A 17,965-nucleotide genomic window follows, 5' to 3' on the forward strand; every position below is an offset into this window, starting at 1 on the left:
TGAATGTAGGTTAGCATCTCCGAGAATTTCGTTAACAAGTTAATATCATTCGTAGGTCGTTTTCTATGCTTTGTTTACCTATTACAACAGTAATTCGTATAAATTATTAATATAATATGTGTATATGTATTTGTATGTATGTGTTTCCTGTTTATAACGTTTCCGTGTGATACATAAATCTCATCGGCCAGTTAACTTACACATGTCTGACATTACTGCATGCAAACAAGAATATGAAAGCGAATAAAATACAATTGGTCTTTTCCTCGTAAACAATTGTTTTGTTTCACAGTGCTTCTGATTGATTTTAAGCATATAGCACAACACGAAAGTTTCTCGATACAATATGCTTGCTTTGAAAGATTATGGTAGTAGTGATGATAACAGTGAACCTGAAAATGAGAGTGAAATTAAAAAGAGGGAGGTTAACTGTACTGTTGATTCTACCAACGTTTCTGCCGTTAATTCTATTTCTGCAGGAAATTTGACTGCATCTATAAATATGCAAATTTGTTCTGCACCAGAAGTGATACCAACGGTGAATATTCGTTGATAAATTTTTTTCATTAATTCGCATAGGTTAAAAATTAGTTTTATGTTGCATTGATTCAACCAGGATTATTTAAGATTACAAACAATTTTGAAATTATTCTCCTAAATAGTACAATAATTAATACTTGTTATAATCGTTATACTACAGGGAACTGAGTTGTGTATGAATCATGTAGATTCAACTGTGAAAGAAATAATGCACAACCCTAAATATGAAGAACTCTTTGCACCGGATGTTGGTCCAGAAAATCCATTTAAAACGCAACAGCAACGTGCTGTAAAAAATATGCTTTCTGGATATGTAGAGAAAGCTCATATAAGTGAGTTTCAGTTTGAAAATCAAAGAAGAACATTTGCCAGTTACGGTATGTATTATAATAATAATAGCGTAATGATAGAAATCTTAAAAGGAACCATGCATTGCAATACGATTATAGGTTTTTGCAAATGTATTTTATAGGATATGCACTAGATCCGACTGTAGATGGTAGTGCAGACGAGGGTAAAACAATTATTGGCGCAAAAGATGCAGCTGAAGAATCTGGTGGTAAAACTGTATTTGAAAGTACAGCATTAAGGGCTTCTGACAAAAGAAAACGTCACAGAAATGATGATCCTGCGGATATTGAAGGATTCTTGGGTCCATGGGGTGGATATGTGGATGAAAAACGAATTATCAAACCAACTGAGGAAGAAGCTGCAGAATTAGAAGAAATATTAGCGAAAAGAAACAGAAGGGGAAAACCAACAGAGGAAAAACCACTTGAAGAAAAAACAGTATTACATAGTACTATCGTGATAACTTTTAAATATATAGATTATTTGAATAACGAGAGAAATTTTATAATTATGATTAAACTCTTTTTAGTTAAAGATAGTGTGGATTATCAGGGCAGATCATTTTTACACGCGCCACAGGATGTTGGGGTAAATTTGAGGTCAGAGTCACCACCTGACAGATGTTTCTTACCAAAAGCACAAATTCATACTTGGGAGGGACATACCAAAGGTATTTCACAGATCAGATGGTTCCCACATACTGCGCATTTGTTACTTTCTAGTAGTATGGATTGCAGGGTGAAGGTATGTATTCGAACTTTCTGTGAAAAGTGATATGAAAAACAAATGTCAAGTTGTAATGTTGTTTATATGGTATTAATTATAGTTATGGGAAGTTTATAAAGACAGAAGATGTATCCGAACTTATTATGGACATCGTCAAGCTGTAAGAGACATAAGCTTTGATAATGATGGGAAAAGATTTTTGTCTGCTGGATATGACCGTTATGTAAAATTGTGGGATACAGAAACTGGTGCTTGCGTAAGTCGATTTACGAGCAGAAAAATTCCATACTGTGTGAAATTTAATCCTGATCCAGATAAGCAACATTTGTTCGTAGCAGGGACCAGTGACAAAAAGATTATCTGTGTAAGTTATAAACATTATATTCTGATGTTTGAGGGATTTTATAAATGTCAGTTTCACAGATAATAAATTATGTGTGCCTTTTACAGTGGGATATACGTTCCGGTGAGATAACACAAGAATATGACAGACATTTGGGAGCTGTAAACACGATAACATTCGTAGATGAAAATCGAAGATTTGTAACGACTTCGGACGATAAAAGTCTGAGAGTATGGGAATGGGATATACCGGTCGATATGAAATACATAGCTGATCCTTCGATGCATTCTATGCCAGCAGTTACACCCTCTCCTAATCAAAAGTGGCTGGCGTGTCAGAGCATGGATAATAAAATTGTTATATTTTCTGCATTAAACAGATTTAAAATGAATCGTAAGAAAACATTTACGGGTCACATGGTCGCTGGCTATGCGTGCGGTTTGGATTTTTCTCCTGACATGAGGTAATAAAATTGTTATTAATTCCTGTAAAATTCTTTTGGCATGGCACAATTTAATCCCTTTATTCTAATTTTAAGTTACCTTGTATCGGGAGATGCGGATGGAAAATGTTATATTTGGGATTGGAAAACGACAAAATTGTATAAAAAATGGAAAGCACATGATGGTGTTTGTATCGACGTATTATGGCATCCTCATGAACCTTCGAGATTAGCCACAGCTGGTTGGGATGCAAAAATAAAATATTGGGATTAAAAGAATTGTAGATCGTGTTTTTACAAAATTTATTGTGCTTTCTGTTTATTCTTGTATTTGTATTTTATATAACATGTATAAATAGATTTACTCTGTACATATATTTTCAATTGCGCACCATTAATAAAAATACACAATCATAAAAACGTAGAAATTTTCAATTTTTGAGCGACGACTCGTTGATACGATACGAAATGTACGTAAATATATTGCTTTTTAAAACCCGTATTAAATACTTAAGAAAAAGATGTTACTGTGCTAGTTAGTTAACAATTTTTATTACATTTTTTTTTCATGTTAAATTTTTGATTATGTTTCTGACTAGACGCAAGTGATACATGTAAGTGTACACATAAGGATAATACACTTCATTGACGATTATTTAATTTTTTTACAAGTAGTTGAAATGAAAATATTACAATCCCGTTTAAAGTAAACGCTAGATCTTAAATAAGCTATGTCAAAATTATTTTTTAAATACTTTTTAAATAATAAATTACTAATTCTATTATTCCATGGCGGTCGTAAAAATCAATAATACGCATCATGATGTCCGCCGTTTTTGTTTCATACGTCGTTACGAATTTGTTTACTATCTTCATCAAATTAAATCCTTTGAATCTAATTGTTAGATTTACGAACGCTTAACACTATACATACATACATATATGCTCTCTTCAAAATTATTGGAATCTAACATGATAAACCGATTCATGCAAATATCTTGAAACTATATAAATATCTATCAAGAGTCTTTGCTAAATAGGAAGGTAACAGTAACTTTTTACTTACATATAAAAGTATTTAGGTATATCTTTTTCCAATACGAGCTCTAGTTATACGAATAAATTTATTAAATTGTTCAAGTATGTTGTACATATGTATATGTTTTCAACATCTTCGTTGAACACGTGGCTTTCGTGTCTGTGTCTATGTCATATGAGATGCGAGATTGTTTTCTCCGTTTTATTAAAAAAGATATAAAAATTGGAATAATCGAATCGATCCAAGGAAATCTATTTATTCGCCTCTCTAAGAGTACCATTAAACAAAGCGAAATTACATTACATTACAACGAGTATTACATTGTGCCCTTCTATATATAATCGCATAAATATCATTAAGGAAGGTGACAATGTGTCTTTAAAAATATACGTAACATGATAGGTTTAATATAGAAATGGACGGTCCTGGCTTAGGATACTCGTATCATCTCCCTTCTGCAGGATGGAATTTTCGAGTTAGAAATGTACTTTCACAGTTCAGTGATCTCTTTAGTGAATTTAATAAATACATTGCACCTGCCTATCATCATGATCGATGTGAAAGGTACTTGTCTCTGTTTCTATCAATTATTATGTACGCACATATTGTTTACTAATAATGCTAATAATAATAATGTTTTATTTTCTAGATCAGTTCAAATGCGACTATATTCTATGCATAAGAGAGAATTTGTTATGGTATTTGCTGCTTTTTTTGCATGTTTTGGATTGGCTGTATTTATTGGACTTGCAGGTAAGTAAGAAGTAGAAGGTATAATTTATAAAAATATGTTTTCTTTTGTCATTGTTATTCCTTTTATGATGATGATTTGTTATTAATATAGGCCCTCCTATCACCTCCACGAGCGAACAAAGAGCTCATGTAAATGGCAGTGAAGTTGCTACTGGTCCTTTCATGATGAAGACTCCACTATTATCTACGTACAGTCAACAGCTATGGGTTATCGCAAAGTTATTAACATCTAATAATGATGGTAATACAACTATCAAATGAAAAGATTTTTAAGAAATAATAAAATTGAGATTATATGTTTTGAATTTTACAGATGAAAGATATGACAAAAGCTTTCAAATAAGCATCTCCATAGATGGTATCACCATTGATCATAAACTCATACCTGTTTTGTCCACGGAAGCTGGTCATAATAGGTATGTCTAGAACCTGTATAGCACAGTTCACTGTTTGACATGATTATACGATGTTAAATATTTACTATTGCGTGTTTTCTCTTTATAGAACCAGACACTTAAAATGTGAAAGACAAACGTGCGAAGAACTTGTAGTTGCTCATCTAGGATTTCTCGATTACAGTTATTACATTATTACTGTTCACTTTCATGGACTCGAGAGCTTCCACCAACGTTATAACATACGCGATCTCACATTCTACGTCAGTAAGCACTATATGAAATAAAATGACTGTATTATAAGATTTTTCAGAATCGAAATAATCGCATTCGATAATGTTCTTACCTGTTCATAGTTCAAGAATTACAATCCAGCGTTTACGGAGTTCGAGATTTGGTTTCGATTTATCTTTTTGTTAATTGCATTTGGAGTTATGGTAAAGGACAACTTTGTGTAATATATATTCTTATATTACTTGAAAGGAAACATTATGCCATATATGTATGTTATCAATTTTTAGTGCTGGTTTGGACATTCTCTACGAAAGTACCAATTACACGATTGGTCAATAGAACAGAAATGGATTTCTATACTCCTTCCTTTGTTAATTTTGTATAATAGTAAGATGTTAAAAATTAACTTATGTTTTTACATATTTTCAAGAAACTAATTTATTTCATTTTTTTTTATAGATCCATTATTTCCAATGACGTTTTTAGTAAACTCTTGGGTACCTGGTATGATAGATGCAATTTTACAGACGACGTTCCTTTGTGCAGTCCTCATGTTTTGGTTATGTGTTTACCATGGTTTAAGACAAGTATGACATTTCTTTAATTGATATGACCTAGCAGAATTTAAATCATGGTATTGTTTGTACTTATGAATCTTACATTTTGATAGAACGAAAGGCGTCTTATTACATTTTATTTACCAAAAGTTTTGGTAGTGGGTTTACTATGGTGTTCCGCGTTTATTTTAGCAACATGGTTGCGCTGTACAGAATTAGAAGATCCCACTTATAATTATGTTCTAGATACATCAAATTATTTTGTAAGTTATCAAGATAATTGATAGTTAAATCTTTGGCATGCAACATTTTTAGTTGATACTTAAGGATCTATATGATTATAGGGTTTCAAGGTGTTCTTCTTCACAGTAGGAGGATTTTACATAGCATATCTTCTTCTTTTAATATTGAGAGCGTACAGCGAATTGAGATCCATGCCGTATTTTGGTATAATTTCAAATGATATATTATCTTTCTCCTTTGTTTCTCTTTTTTCTATTCTGTTTCGGTTTTTCTTCATTTCTATGTTGTTTCTCAGATCTTCGTTTACGTTTCTTAACACTGCTTGCCGCTGTGGTTTCGTTGGTTTGCGGTTGTGTGACAGCACGACAATTTGGAGCTGGTATTTTCGAAGACAGCTTTGCCTCTCGTCTCACCACCTATTATCGTTCATCCGCGCAATTTATGGCTTTATATGGTCTTCTAAATTTTTATCTATATACGATGGCTTATGTATATGCACCGGCGTATCAACAAGTATATGGTCAACGTGAGTATCTTTAAAAGAATAAAATATTCCTTCAGCAGATCATTGTATTATTAATTCAATCGACATTAGATTCTTCTATAACTAAGGACAACCCCACGTTTTCTATGATCAACGATTCCGACGAAGAAGTCATATATGGATCAGATGAAGAAAGTCGACGACCTTTAACGCGAACGTCACGAATTGTGAATAATAATAATTAATCGAATTGAATTTATTACTGTGAACGAGGAAGAAGCATTTTTAATGCAAAGGATGCGGTAACGACATAATGTCAAAAATAGCAATCGTAAATATGTTGTAAAATAAAATACATGGAAACGAATAATTTATCCTAAGCGAAACTTAATAACATGTAATTCGTTATTTGCACGTATTTGTGTACATACAAGATGTATTATACTTTCACTCAACGCATAAAATTTTAGTTACAAGTTACTTGTTACTTGACGTGTGATATTATGTATGTTTTTCTTATTTTTGATCGACTAATATATCAATAAGATATCCTAACTTATTGTATTGTGTTAGAATGTCTGATGATAAATATAATAGAGATGTAAGTGCATCGAGTGACATGTGAAAACAAGCGTGAAAAAACGATCAAGTATATTTCGTTTCCGTAATGTTGGTCGTATGCGAGAACAAAGGGTTTATTGTATTCACTATTGTTCGCTAATACTAATGTATAATGTATGTAATTACTCTTGAATAACATAAATTAAGAACATTTTGTGTATTAACAATTATAATTCTAAACTATAAGTCGAAAAGAAAATAACTGTTTTATTATTTTGTTATATTTTTGTCAAGTATCAAAATTATCTGTATAAATATGTTCTCCGATTGATATAAAATACATAAAAGTTTAGCGTATTTAATTGTCACAACTTTTAGCTTTTTTGCAAAAGCTATTTAAGAATACTCTCTTTTACATAACAATTCATTGCAAAAACAACAAAATATAGCAAGACACGTATTAATATCAACCGATTCAAAATTTGAAAGTCGGGGAAAAACGGAAATCAATGTGTTACACGGAAGTATTATACATACGTATGTATTTACTACGTAGGGGCACGCGCGAGATGGATATGCATGTGTAAGCCACATAATCATACAAAGTGTAACGTGTAACGTTCATTTCTGATTGTTTGAATTATTATTAAAATAAACAACCCGTATCTCATTTTACATTTTCTTGGTAAGTTTAATACAATAATGTTCCTGCTAAATTTACTTATAATGTTTCAATCAAAGTACATTGAATCACATAAATAAGATGTATATACGTAAGTAAATGCGTTGACTTGTGAAAGGTTATAACAAACAAAACTGTTAAGTCTCTAGAAATTACTATTAGCTTACACTTTTGGACCTAAAATGATTATTTTTAAGTACAAATACTGATTAGTATCGTTTAAAATTCGATTGAAAGTAATGTATATAAAATTATTTTAGATAAACACGTTTATAGAAAATGCCGAAGTCAAAAGAGTTTGTATACACGGATGACAGTTCTGATGAGGTATTGTTATCAAACTTATAGTATATTTATATTAAACATTATATTATATTAAATTATGTAAATAATGAACATGCGTATGTTAGATAACATCAAATAAGATTGGTATAGTACTCCTTTGAGTATAAAATACATATAAATACAGAACACATACATTATATATTTTTTCTTCTTGTTCTTTATTATATAAGGAAATAAAACCAAAGAGGCAAAAGAAAGAAATTGAGGACAAAAAAGGAAAAGTATCAAAAAAGATCCCAGAGAGAGAATCTAATAAAGATGAAGATACTGTATGGGATTTGGGAAATAATCGCCAAATTAGTATAAGAGACTTTAAAGGAAAATTATATGTTGACATCAGAGAAATGTATTACGATAAAGAAGCAAATTTAAAGCCTGGGAAGAAAGGTACTAATACATTTTTTGTATACGTTTATATATCGTAAATAACAATGATTGAAAAATATTTTATTCTTTATGTAGGTATTTGCTTAAGCATATCTCAATGGCAAAAATTACTATCTGTTGTGGATGATGTCGACAAAGCAGTAAAGTCTAAATCCTGAATATTTATTTTCTTCTGTATCTAGTAAATCTTTCAATGGTTTGGGATTATTGAATATTAAATACACGTCTCTATTATTATTTATAGATAAACTACATTACATTTTATATATAATCTTTAGTCACAGTCATGTATCAGTTTACGTTATATCCATGAAATAATATTTTCAATAAAACATGTTTTTCATCTTATGCATATGTCAAAACAATTTAAAAACTTATCGCTACTTTTATCTTCTATTCGCAAGATTAACTGTTATATAATACAACAACTATAAGATTATTATAGTTTCTCAGGAAATTAAATAATAATAAAAACATACCGAATATTTATGTTATATAGCATACACACACGCGCGTGCGCGTGCTCGCACACACACATATACACACATCATGTATGATGTTTTATGTTTCTGTACAACTTTAAAAAGTTAAAATACTTAATCATTAATCATTGTTCACGCTGGCCCATGGACTGAAGTTAAAAACTTATCCAGATCTAAATTATTTAATAATGTTTGTGGATCTGTTGTGCATTGCTGTTTCTCAGTCTACGAATAAAAAGAAAAGGAAAATAGACAAAGAATAACTTTTCATGAAGTTTTATGAACGAACAAAGGATCTTAAATTGATCACAAACCTGTTTGCTTTCTTTCAAATCTGAAACTTTTCTTTTTGAAATCTTTGCAGCAGTGTTGGCTGAAATTAGTAATTTATTAAATCTATGCTATTAATAAACAAATACTACTACTTAAACTAAAATTACCTTTATTAACTCCTCGAATTCCGTTTACGTTCAACCGTTTTTTACTATTGTGCAGTATCTTGTTATTTCTTTCATTCATGACAGTAGCAGTTTTAATAGCGACTCTTTTCACACAATTTTTTGTGCACACAAATGATTCGTCCAAAGGAGACGAAGTTGCTAAAGGTTTCACGTGCATTCCTTTTTCGGTTGAAGTATCGATAAACGTGTTGTTTAGTGTTTCGCAATTATTTTCATGCTTAATTGGTGATTTCCTGCTTCCTAGTCTTTTTCTAGTCTTTGGTGGCAAATTAAATATCTCTTCATAGTCAGTGGCAGTCATTACTTTAATTGTTTCATCGCAATTTTTATCGTTCAAGACAATATTAATTTGGAATTCTAATTCATGATTGCTATACCTACGCCTCCTTTTTTTGGAAGATGCATTATCGTCATATAGGAAATGATATTCTACCGAGTTAGGAATAGTTACGTTAAGATCCATTTTACGATTATATTTCATACATTGAGATTCGACCATATACTCGTGCTTATACGTGGGAACGAGCTGCAAGCACTGAAGAACGCGCGATAAACTCTTTGGATTTTCCGAGTTGGTATTTTCTGTGGTTGTACTTCTAACAGTATCGTGTATTTCAATAGGAGGAGCATTATTATTTTTTTGATTAATCGAATATTCGATAGCATTTGATATCTCTTCCCTCTTAAATACTTGTTCCTCGTCACTAAACAGATCTCGCTTTACTTGATCAACTTTTGATTTTAATAAAGTACTTGTTTTTTTACCACTATTATAATTCGGGCATTCCCTTAACTTACATGTATTTTCTCCATTATAATTGCAGTCGTTTTTTGTACCATTGTATTCATTCCCGCGTAAAATAACTTTATTAATGGTATTACTGTCGCCTTTTTCAATTTCCGTGTCAATCTCGTTTTGCATTTCTGGATTCCCTGTCACATCTAATTTTACTATTCCTCTGTTTTCCGTAATTTTCGATTTATAAGTTTGATTTTCCATTTTAAGCGCATTTGCTTGTTGATATACATTAACTTCAACGTCACTCATAATGTTATCAGCCGCTATTTCGATGATTTTTTTTGTGTCATTTTCGGGTGCTAAATCATTATTTTGTACATGCTTATTGTTATTATCTTTTTCTTCTGAATCTTCCAAGTTATATAGTTTACTTTCTGATGCACCATCAATGGATAAATGCTTTGTGCATTTGTCATCGTTATTATTATTACTATTACTATTATTATTATTATGTTTATTATTGCTGCTATTAATGCTAGCATTACTAGCATTGTAGTTATTGATATTATTATTATCAGTGTTGTCACAATTATTGTCACTACCATCACTATATTTGTTGTTGCTATTATTAGTATTATTAATTTTATTATTTAGGTTATTATTAGGATGATTTGATTCTTCCATCCACCTTTTTCTTTTCTTTTTTCTTTTCATCTCACTGAATTTATTCTCACTCTTCTGTCTATATTTGTACTGATTGTTTCTTTTTTTCTTTAAACTAATATTATTCTTATCCCTAAAAGTGATTCGACCTTGCTGGCTTTTATCTCGGGTAAGATTAGTTTTAGGTATTTCACGAAATTTTGCTATCATACGTTGTCTTTTTGCCTCCAATTGGACAACTAACTTTTTATCTATAGTTAGAGATCTTTGCCTTTTTTCCATGGAAGAATGTTTTATGGATTTAGTTGGTTTAAAAGTAATCAAAGAATTCGATCTTAAATGTTGTATATTGATCACTTTGGGTTTCTGTTTAAATCTTTTATTTGTAGAATTTTCCATAATTAAATGTTGATTCGATTTTGACAACTTTCGATCTCCCGAAGTTATTAATGCGGAAATTTTCGAAGATAGATTAGTTAAATTCTCTATACCGACCTTTGAACTATTGGGAGTCTCAGAAATATCTACTTCATTCAAAGTTTCATCTTTGGCAGGTGTTTCTTTCATATTAGTTTTACAATCCTCTTCATTCTTTGATATTGAAAACACTTTTGAGGGTGAGGATTCACATTTTCTTAAAGTAATAATTGCCTCTTCTGCATTGGTTGGTTTAATTTTTAATCCTAGAGTATTATTTTCCGAAATTGTTGAACATTCAGTTCTTTCTTCGTTTACTGTTTCTATAACATTTTTAATTTTGCGTGTCGAATCGCTGTTTGTATTGATACAGACTTGATTTGTAATATTTTTGCTTTTTTTATTAAATGTTTTTAAATTAGATAAAATAGTTGTTGATGGTGACGACGACGACGATGATGACGACGACGACGAAGACGACGACGACGACGACGACGACGAAGACGACGACGAAGTTGACGAGGATGGGGATGAAGAGGAAGATGATATCGATGCATCGCTATCATTCGATTCTTCGCTATTCGGCAAATATTTTTCATTATCGACATTCATTTTTTCATACATATCTTTATTCACGTTATGTTGAGTAACATCATTCTCGATACAATCAGTTTTCGTATAATAAGTCGAATCCCGTGAATTAGCTGATATTTTAAGTTCTTTTATTGCTTCTTCTTTCGGCAAATTCTCTTTGATTACTTCGAACTGTGTTATTTCTAATTTCGTAGATACACAAGCTTGATACGTGTTCGTAGAATTGATAATGTTTTTCGGTATGGATTGGTTTGTACATTGTAATGGTACTGTGGATGATTTTTCGATATTATTACCCGGTTTCGTCTGTTTTTCATGTTGATTTTGCTCAGAAGTTGGTTTATAATACGGAGAACAAATATCAAATGTTTCTTTTTTTATATTGTCTGTGGTAGTTTCTTCCGAGATTTTTGGAGTCAATGCAATGCAAGGCGTTTTTGGAAATTCTGGTGTATTTATGAAAGAACGTATTTTACTAGAATCTTCGCTAAATTTAACAAACGGTGTTATATTGCTGCTTGGACTGAGCAATCTTGGTGTTGGTGGAACACCAGAAGAATTTTCAAATTTTTTCGGTGTTTCGTGATCGATCATATTAGGTATTTGTACTAATTGCTGTGTAATATCGACAGAAGCTGTCGTAAGTTCTGAATGCTGTATGGCGTCTATGGAAGTGATGTCGTTCTCTAAATATGGTTTTTTCTCAATTCGATCGTATTTATTTAAATTGGTCCTCAACGTTTTCAATTGAGCATACTTTTTCATATTTTTCCTTTCGAATGATAAGTTATTGGTTGTTGTTGTTGTTGTTGTTGTTATCGTTGCATTTTCATGTAAATGATTATTCTTCGCTAATAATTGACACTGAGCATTCTTCTGTTCAACAACAAGCTTACTTTTATTTACTGTTGGTTTCACGTTAGAAAAATTTGCTTCCAGAGTATTGTTAATCCCAGCGTCTAGAAAGTCTTTCTTTGCTTCGGATTCGTTACGATCTATGCTTTCTATGATCGATGATTCCATTACATTCCATTTTCCCACGGTACATTCATTTTTTACATCTTGCACAATCTTATCTTCCTTTGGCAAAATATTTTTTCTTTTTCCTTTCGATGTGCGTAAATTGCGCTTGCCTTTCTTTGTCGATGGGAGAACAATATTTGATTTAGCAATCTTTGTAGAATTCGTTCTCTTGTTACTTGTGGATATCTCCGTTCCTTGGTGATCCTCGTCTATACCAATATGTAGAGCTTTCCGTAAATCTGCATCCCATGTGCCTTTCGTAAGTTCCAGCGACTTGGATTGGATCTTGACAAGTTTGTTTTCCGAAGAAACGTTGATATTTGAACATGGAGAGACATCGCCTATAATTATCCCAAGTCCGTTATATTTCTCCCATTCGCCCATAAGCTTTGGTACTGGACTTCTCGTCGCTATCGGAAGTTGGCAATGTTTTAATGGAGTCTTAGTTTTATGAGTAGATGTGGTAGTATTAGAAAGCGGTGGCGATTTGTAAAGAGAAGTTCTACATACAGATGTAACGAGTTTTGCGGATTCCGAAGAAAAGCGCACTCCTTTGTTTTCATTGACCATTTTATCGGATACAGTTGTCTTCATCGGCGTGTTAAAATCAAGAGCTCTTATATGACTGTTCCTTCTTCTTGGTGTTGATAAACTTAATCTATAATTTTTCGATCTACTCCTCAGCAACGATCTCGGAGTACGTTTATTAATGATATCACAATCGGTATTTTTTGAAGCTGGAAGATGGTGATCATTAATGATATTGCTCGCTTTTAACGGAGCAACAACTTTTGCGTCCTGAATGACAGATGTCAAGTCAATATCTGATAAGTTTTGATTGCTCTTATTCCAATTGAATTTTATGTATGGAGATAATCCAGAAGTGGATAAGCTAATGTTATCTTCTATATTTATCATAGGCATGCTTGAACTATCTAGTAATGTTTTGGTGCTAGTTTCATTGCTATACAGGGTTATTGATTCTCCAGCAACTGACTTGACGGTATCGGACACTATGGGATTTGTAATTGAATTGCCAATAAAATTATTAATATTATGTATGGTTCTGTTTTTCTCTTTATTATTGTCTATTTTGTTATTATCTTCTTTCTGAGATGTGTGTACTTTCGTGGTCGTGGTCGTGGTCGTTGTCGTTGTCGTTGCCGTTGTCGTCATCGTCGTCTTCGCCGTTGTTGTTATTGTCGTCGTAGTTGTTATAGCTGTCATTGTTATTGCACGAGAAATAAAGTTTTTTAAATCGTTTGGCGTACCACAGAGTGGTGACGTTACTTTTTGAGCGACATTTACGGTTGTTAGATATAATGTTTCCACGAAATCTTTATTCGTTTTATTGATTATCGGTCCTTTGGGAACAATAGGAATGAACCTCGAATTTGTAGTAGATGTTATCGGACGAGTCAGCGGGTAAGAATTTGCCGATAATATATTATTTATTTCTTCTTTCGAACATATTACTAATGTTGGCATTGTTATTACGTTTTGTTCAGATGTATAATTGTTTATGCTACCTTTTGGTTTCTGTCCTTTAACCTTCGTAAGTCGTAACCGTTTTACCGACGATCTTTTAATCTTTGATTCTATATTATTACCTTGAATCGTTGTAACAACGTTACTGCCGTCTTTTTGAATAGCATCAGTTGTTAATTTTCCAATTTGCTCGGTATCTTTATCAAGTTGAATTTGAAATGTTGGTAATTCTTTTTCGCTATTATTGTCTAACGCACATACAATTTCTTTCGTTCTTTTATCGTTTGCCGATTTGTCGTTAACGATATTTGCGTTTATTATACTTAATACTGCAGCGGCGTTTTGATCTTCCAACATATTATATTCTTTCTCTTGGTCACGTTGTTCGTCCTCATTACGAATATTTTGTTGTCTAGAAGAACTACGAAGTCTGTGCTTTAATGGAATATCTGCATTTATTGTTCCATCTAATTCTGTGGACGATTTAACATCTAATATTATAGATTCTAATGGATTATTGTTGTTTAAAATCACTTCATCTTGTTTATCTTGTAAGCCATCAAGAAACTTTGCTTTTTGTTTAGCTTCTGTATCTTCATCGTGACTTGCATCAGTTTCTGTGTGTGGTCCGATGATTTCTTCAAGAAACTTTTCAAACACAGGATCAGTCTCTGTTGCTTCTACTATTGATTTAATCGTGTTATTTAGTTCTGCCATAATAGAAGTATTTGCTTCACCATTTAGAGGATCATTTAAATTTTCATCTTTCAATGACACATCTGTTGGAAGTATTGCTTTATTTATATTCTCAGCAATTCGCTCTTGTAACTCGATACGGTTTAACAGCTCTTTCGTTAATAACTATAATACAGATTACAAAAAGTTAAAAATCAATTGAAAAGTTATTGTTATAGAAATCGTTAGTAGTATTATATTAATAATTAGTAATGGTTAATAGTATTAGATATATCGTCGGTATTACTTACACTAAGATTTTCTATTGGTTCATCATTACTTTCTGATTCAGATTCCAATATATCGTATGGGACAGTTTGAACTTCTGCGCACGAGTAGCTCAATAATTCTTCCGTACTTGTCGCCGTGGTACACTTATCAAGCATGTGCAAATCTTTCATATCGTTTTCTGTACGTGCATTACTTGTGACAATATCTTGTATGTTCTGAATGTTTATATCGCCGCCTAATTCAAGTATAAAGAGTTAAATGACAATTTCCACATTCCTTTACCCTTACTATTTAACTATGGAATATACATATATGTCGAAAAATTATTATACTTATTGTATTATTGTTACTATTATTTTTTTCCTGATTATTGTTATCTTCAAATTGAACAAACCTTCATGTTGTTGCATAGAGTTATTATATTTCTTCTCTTTGATATTAGTGATAGATTTTGGTAATTCTAATATATCCATATGACCTGGTAAACTTTCCAATGGAGTTGCTTCTATATTATCGAAATTATGTGCTGTAGCAGCAAAAAAATGTTAGAAAATTATTAGAGAATCTCCTAATATCGTATGTATGTCCTTGACCTTGTACCTTTTGATGTACCTTGAGCAGAGGGTGAATCAGGTTGTTGTGATGCGTTTAATGTTACTTTTGTACGTTTACATCTCTCGCGTTCGTTATAACTATAACGTCTTTTACGTGTACTACTACTAGATATTATAGGAGAGCCATTGCATATTTGAGAATTAGTCTGCAAATATGTAAATAAGTGGTACAAAAGTAGTAGAACACATTACTATTATTAATATGGTATTATAGAAATACGAACAACATAACATTTAATCGTAATTAATAAATTTTTATAATTTGTATATACCTGTGAAAGAACATTAACTTTGTTAACACTAAAATCTTGTCTCCAAGATTCTTCAATAAGAAATTTCAACTGTTGGAGTAAGTCTTCACAATGCTTTGACTGCTCGTGATTAGCTATATTGCTAAGGTATTCATGAACTATAAAATAAATGCTAGTGGAATAAAACAAGCAATACTTTTGTTCGTGAATTTTATATTTGTATTGAAATCTTACCAGTTGAATTAATAGCAAAAAATTTTTCAATGACATCTACTAAGGTCATTCCATTAACTTTAGCACTGAATCGTTTTCCATTTGAAATTACAGTACGGCACTCTTGTAAATGCGGAGAGGTCTCTAAAAATACTTTAGCAGCTTCCATACAAGTTTGACTTTCAAGGTACCCTAAAATTGATTATTTAAAAACTATCACAAATCATATGTAGGAAAATCCAATGAAACTTTTGAAAAATATATATATATATATTATGTTGTGTAAATTATACATCCTATATGCATATATATATATATATATATATATGTATATGTTTAAAAATAAAATATCACTTGTTATAATAATGTTATATTTATTATATTTAATATCTTTGTGTATTTGGTGCAACATTGATTCATTCATTTGTGTAAAACTCGTTACTTTTTTTACGATATTTTAGTGTATATAATTAAAGCAATATTATTATTATAAAATTCTAACATCTTGTCAAAGATGATATCATTGAATCTCTATGTTTTATTACTATCTACATTCCCGCCAAATAATAGGTTATCATGATAGGACGCGTAAGATAAGTACATGTCATATTACCCTTACCAAAAACTAATCTAGCTATTTCCGAAGGTAATAATGTTTCCATAATGCTTATCGTCATTTGAAGTCTGCAATTATCATTGAAAAGTTATAATCATTTTTAGAAATGTTCAAACAAAACGTATCACAGCATAGTATACAGACACTTTGAAACAATATTATAATACAAATCTTGAAGGATGTTGAATGGAGTATCTTTTACGCGAAGCAATGTTACCACCATTGAAACTATTTATATTTTCCTCCATATCAGTGAAAGTGGAAGGAACTTTTTATAAATTTAATCATTTCGTAAGTAAGTACGTCCTAGATGTTATTATACGTTGTTAGTTGTTTAGACGGAAATACGAAAACATCTCTTCTAGTAATACAGTATATGATATAGCATTATACAGCGTTTAATATTATCTGATATTATATATTGTTTCTCAAGGTTCAACAGGATCACTCCTTATTATTTAAGACAAGAGTAATCATTCTGCATTATTTAGTAAGAACCTGTATGTACTTTGAAATATTGCAAGCTATAAACACAGTCGTGATTGTTATAAGTGATTACTATATATAATGTGTTTCATTTAAATTTAATTTTTTTAGATTTTTAACAAATGGGTAATTGGCAAATGGAGGTTGGGAGAATGATGTCATACATATTATTTCCCATTGGTATTTATTATTATTTGAATCAAGGAGAAAGTATCGAAGAATGGGTACAGAATGAGAAGAAAAAGTTTGAGCCTATGAGTAAAGAACAACATGCTGATTTAATGAATTTTATCGAGGAATGTAATAAGAAACGACAGTTGAAACGTATCATAGAAATAGAAGCCCAATATAAAGACTAGACTACGTCGATCAAATTTAACGTACACATATAATTTTAATCTAAAGCAAATGAGTAAACATAAATGTAGATGTAAATATAAATGCGTTTATTATTTCCATTATCTTTAATAATAGTATTATGTAATATTAATAAATTTTTAACTGATTATATTTGAATTGTTTACATGTACTTCATCCCATATTGTACTTTATAATGGTATTCAATTATTAATTACACATAACAAAGATTATGAATAACAATGATGTAAACAAATGTTATGTATATATATACACACACGCATACACAAGTATGCGATGAATATTTGATTGTAATATCGTATTTCGTAACAATAAAATTTCTGATTGAAACGCTTAATTAAAATGTGACATAAACTGAAAATGATTCGATTTATTGTGCAAATTGAATACTATTTTTCATACAGCACTTGAAATCACAGACAAATATACAGCATAGACCTTTCATCTTATGGGACATCGTGTCCCATATTCTAAAATACCGATCGTGTAAAA

General features: G+C 31.2%; 4 protein-coding genes and 2 long non-coding RNA genes across 15 annotated transcripts; 4 read left to right on the forward strand and 2 right to left on the reverse strand.

Annotated features, from left to right (window-relative positions):
- Nucleotides 1-346: 346 nt before the first annotated feature.
- LOC126914557 (pre-mRNA-processing factor 17) lies at nt 347-2,822 on the forward strand. The gene is made up of 7 exons (XM_050718645.1): nt 347-538; nt 701-917; nt 1,013-1,339; nt 1,421-1,635; nt 1,718-1,981; nt 2,068-2,423; nt 2,499-2,822. The coding sequence occupies exons 1-7, from the start codon at nt 347-349 to the stop codon at nt 2,674-2,676; spliced, it is 1,749 nt and encodes a 582-aa protein (XP_050574602.1). The 3' UTR covers nt 2,677-2,822.
- A 33-nt stretch (nt 2,823-2,855) lies between these two features.
- LOC126914559 (transmembrane protein 181) lies at nt 2,856-6,879 on the forward strand. Of its 5 annotated transcripts, none has more exons than XM_050718650.1 (13): nt 2,856-2,872; nt 3,844-4,005; nt 4,091-4,194; nt 4,286-4,435; nt 4,508-4,610; nt 4,699-4,852; nt 4,946-5,026; nt 5,111-5,210; nt 5,283-5,410; nt 5,494-5,643; nt 5,725-5,827; nt 5,919-6,149; nt 6,219-6,879. In XM_050718650.1, coding segments are annotated over exons 1-13 (1,602 nt in total). In that variant the 5' UTR covers nt 2,856-2,870; the 3' UTR covers nt 6,353-6,879. The 5 variants fall into 5 exon arrangements, with proteins under 5 accessions (XP_050574607.1, XP_050574610.1, XP_050574609.1 ...); XM_050718652.1 differs by lacking the exon at nt 2,856-2,872 and adding an exon at nt 2,885-3,446; XM_050718654.1 differs by lacking the exon at nt 2,856-2,872 and adding an exon at nt 2,885-3,446 and having other exon boundaries at nt 3,876-4,005.
- LOC126914573 (uncharacterized) lies at nt 4,472-5,076 on the reverse strand. The gene is made up of 2 exons (XR_007709687.1): nt 4,936-5,076; nt 4,472-4,863 (listed from the first exon to the last, which is right to left on the reverse strand). It is a non-coding gene; the product is annotated as an uncharacterized LOC126914573 (long non-coding RNA).
- Nucleotides 6,880-7,192: 313 nt separating the features above from the next.
- Nucleotides 7,193-8,430, forward strand: LOC126914570 (activated RNA polymerase II transcriptional coactivator p15). The gene is made up of 4 exons (XM_050718681.1): nt 7,193-7,353; nt 7,611-7,677; nt 7,866-8,082; nt 8,158-8,430. Exons 2-4 carry the CDS (start codon nt 7,630-7,632, stop codon nt 8,238-8,240), a joined length of 348 nt encoding a protein of 115 aa, XP_050574638.1. The 5' UTR covers nt 7,193-7,353; nt 7,611-7,629; the 3' UTR covers nt 8,241-8,430.
- Nucleotides 8,302-16,853, reverse strand: LOC126914547 (uncharacterized protein PF3D7_1120600-like). 4 transcript variants are annotated; one of them, XM_050718619.1, is made up of 9 exons: nt 16,754-16,853; nt 16,613-16,677; nt 16,015-16,185; nt 15,802-15,938; nt 15,516-15,675; nt 15,310-15,441; nt 14,936-15,150; nt 9,005-14,810; nt 8,302-8,937 (listed from the first exon to the last, which is right to left on the reverse strand). In XM_050718619.1, exons 2-9 carry the CDS (start codon nt 16,668-16,670, stop codon nt 8,747-8,749), a joined length of 6,870 nt encoding a protein of 2,289 aa, XP_050574576.1. In that variant the 5' UTR covers nt 16,671-16,677; nt 16,754-16,853; the 3' UTR covers nt 8,302-8,746. The 4 variants fall into 4 exon arrangements, with proteins under 4 accessions (XP_050574576.1, XP_050574579.1, XP_050574577.1 ...); XM_050718622.1 differs by having other exon boundaries at nt 8,302-8,789; nt 8,879-8,937; nt 16,613-16,759; XM_050718620.1 differs by having other exon boundaries at nt 15,528-15,675; nt 16,613-16,759.
- On the forward strand, nt 16,072-17,109 carry LOC126914571 (uncharacterized). 3 transcript variants are annotated; one of them, XR_007709684.1, is made up of 4 exons: nt 16,164-16,180; nt 16,564-16,639; nt 16,714-16,904; nt 17,043-17,109. It is a non-coding gene; the product is annotated as an uncharacterized LOC126914571 (long non-coding RNA). The 3 variants fall into 3 exon arrangements; XR_007709685.1 differs by lacking the exon at nt 16,564-16,639 and having other exon boundaries at nt 16,072-16,180; XR_007709683.1 differs by having other exon boundaries at nt 16,166-16,180; nt 16,564-16,904.
- Nucleotides 17,110-17,965: the final 856 nt, after the last annotated feature.

The sequence above is a fragment of the Bombus affinis genome, chromosome 3 (assembly GCF_024516045.1).
Source record: "Bombus affinis isolate iyBomAffi1 chromosome 3, iyBomAffi1.2, whole genome shotgun sequence".
NCBI classification, from domain to species: domain Eukaryota; kingdom Metazoa; phylum Arthropoda; class Insecta; order Hymenoptera; family Apidae; genus Bombus; species Bombus affinis.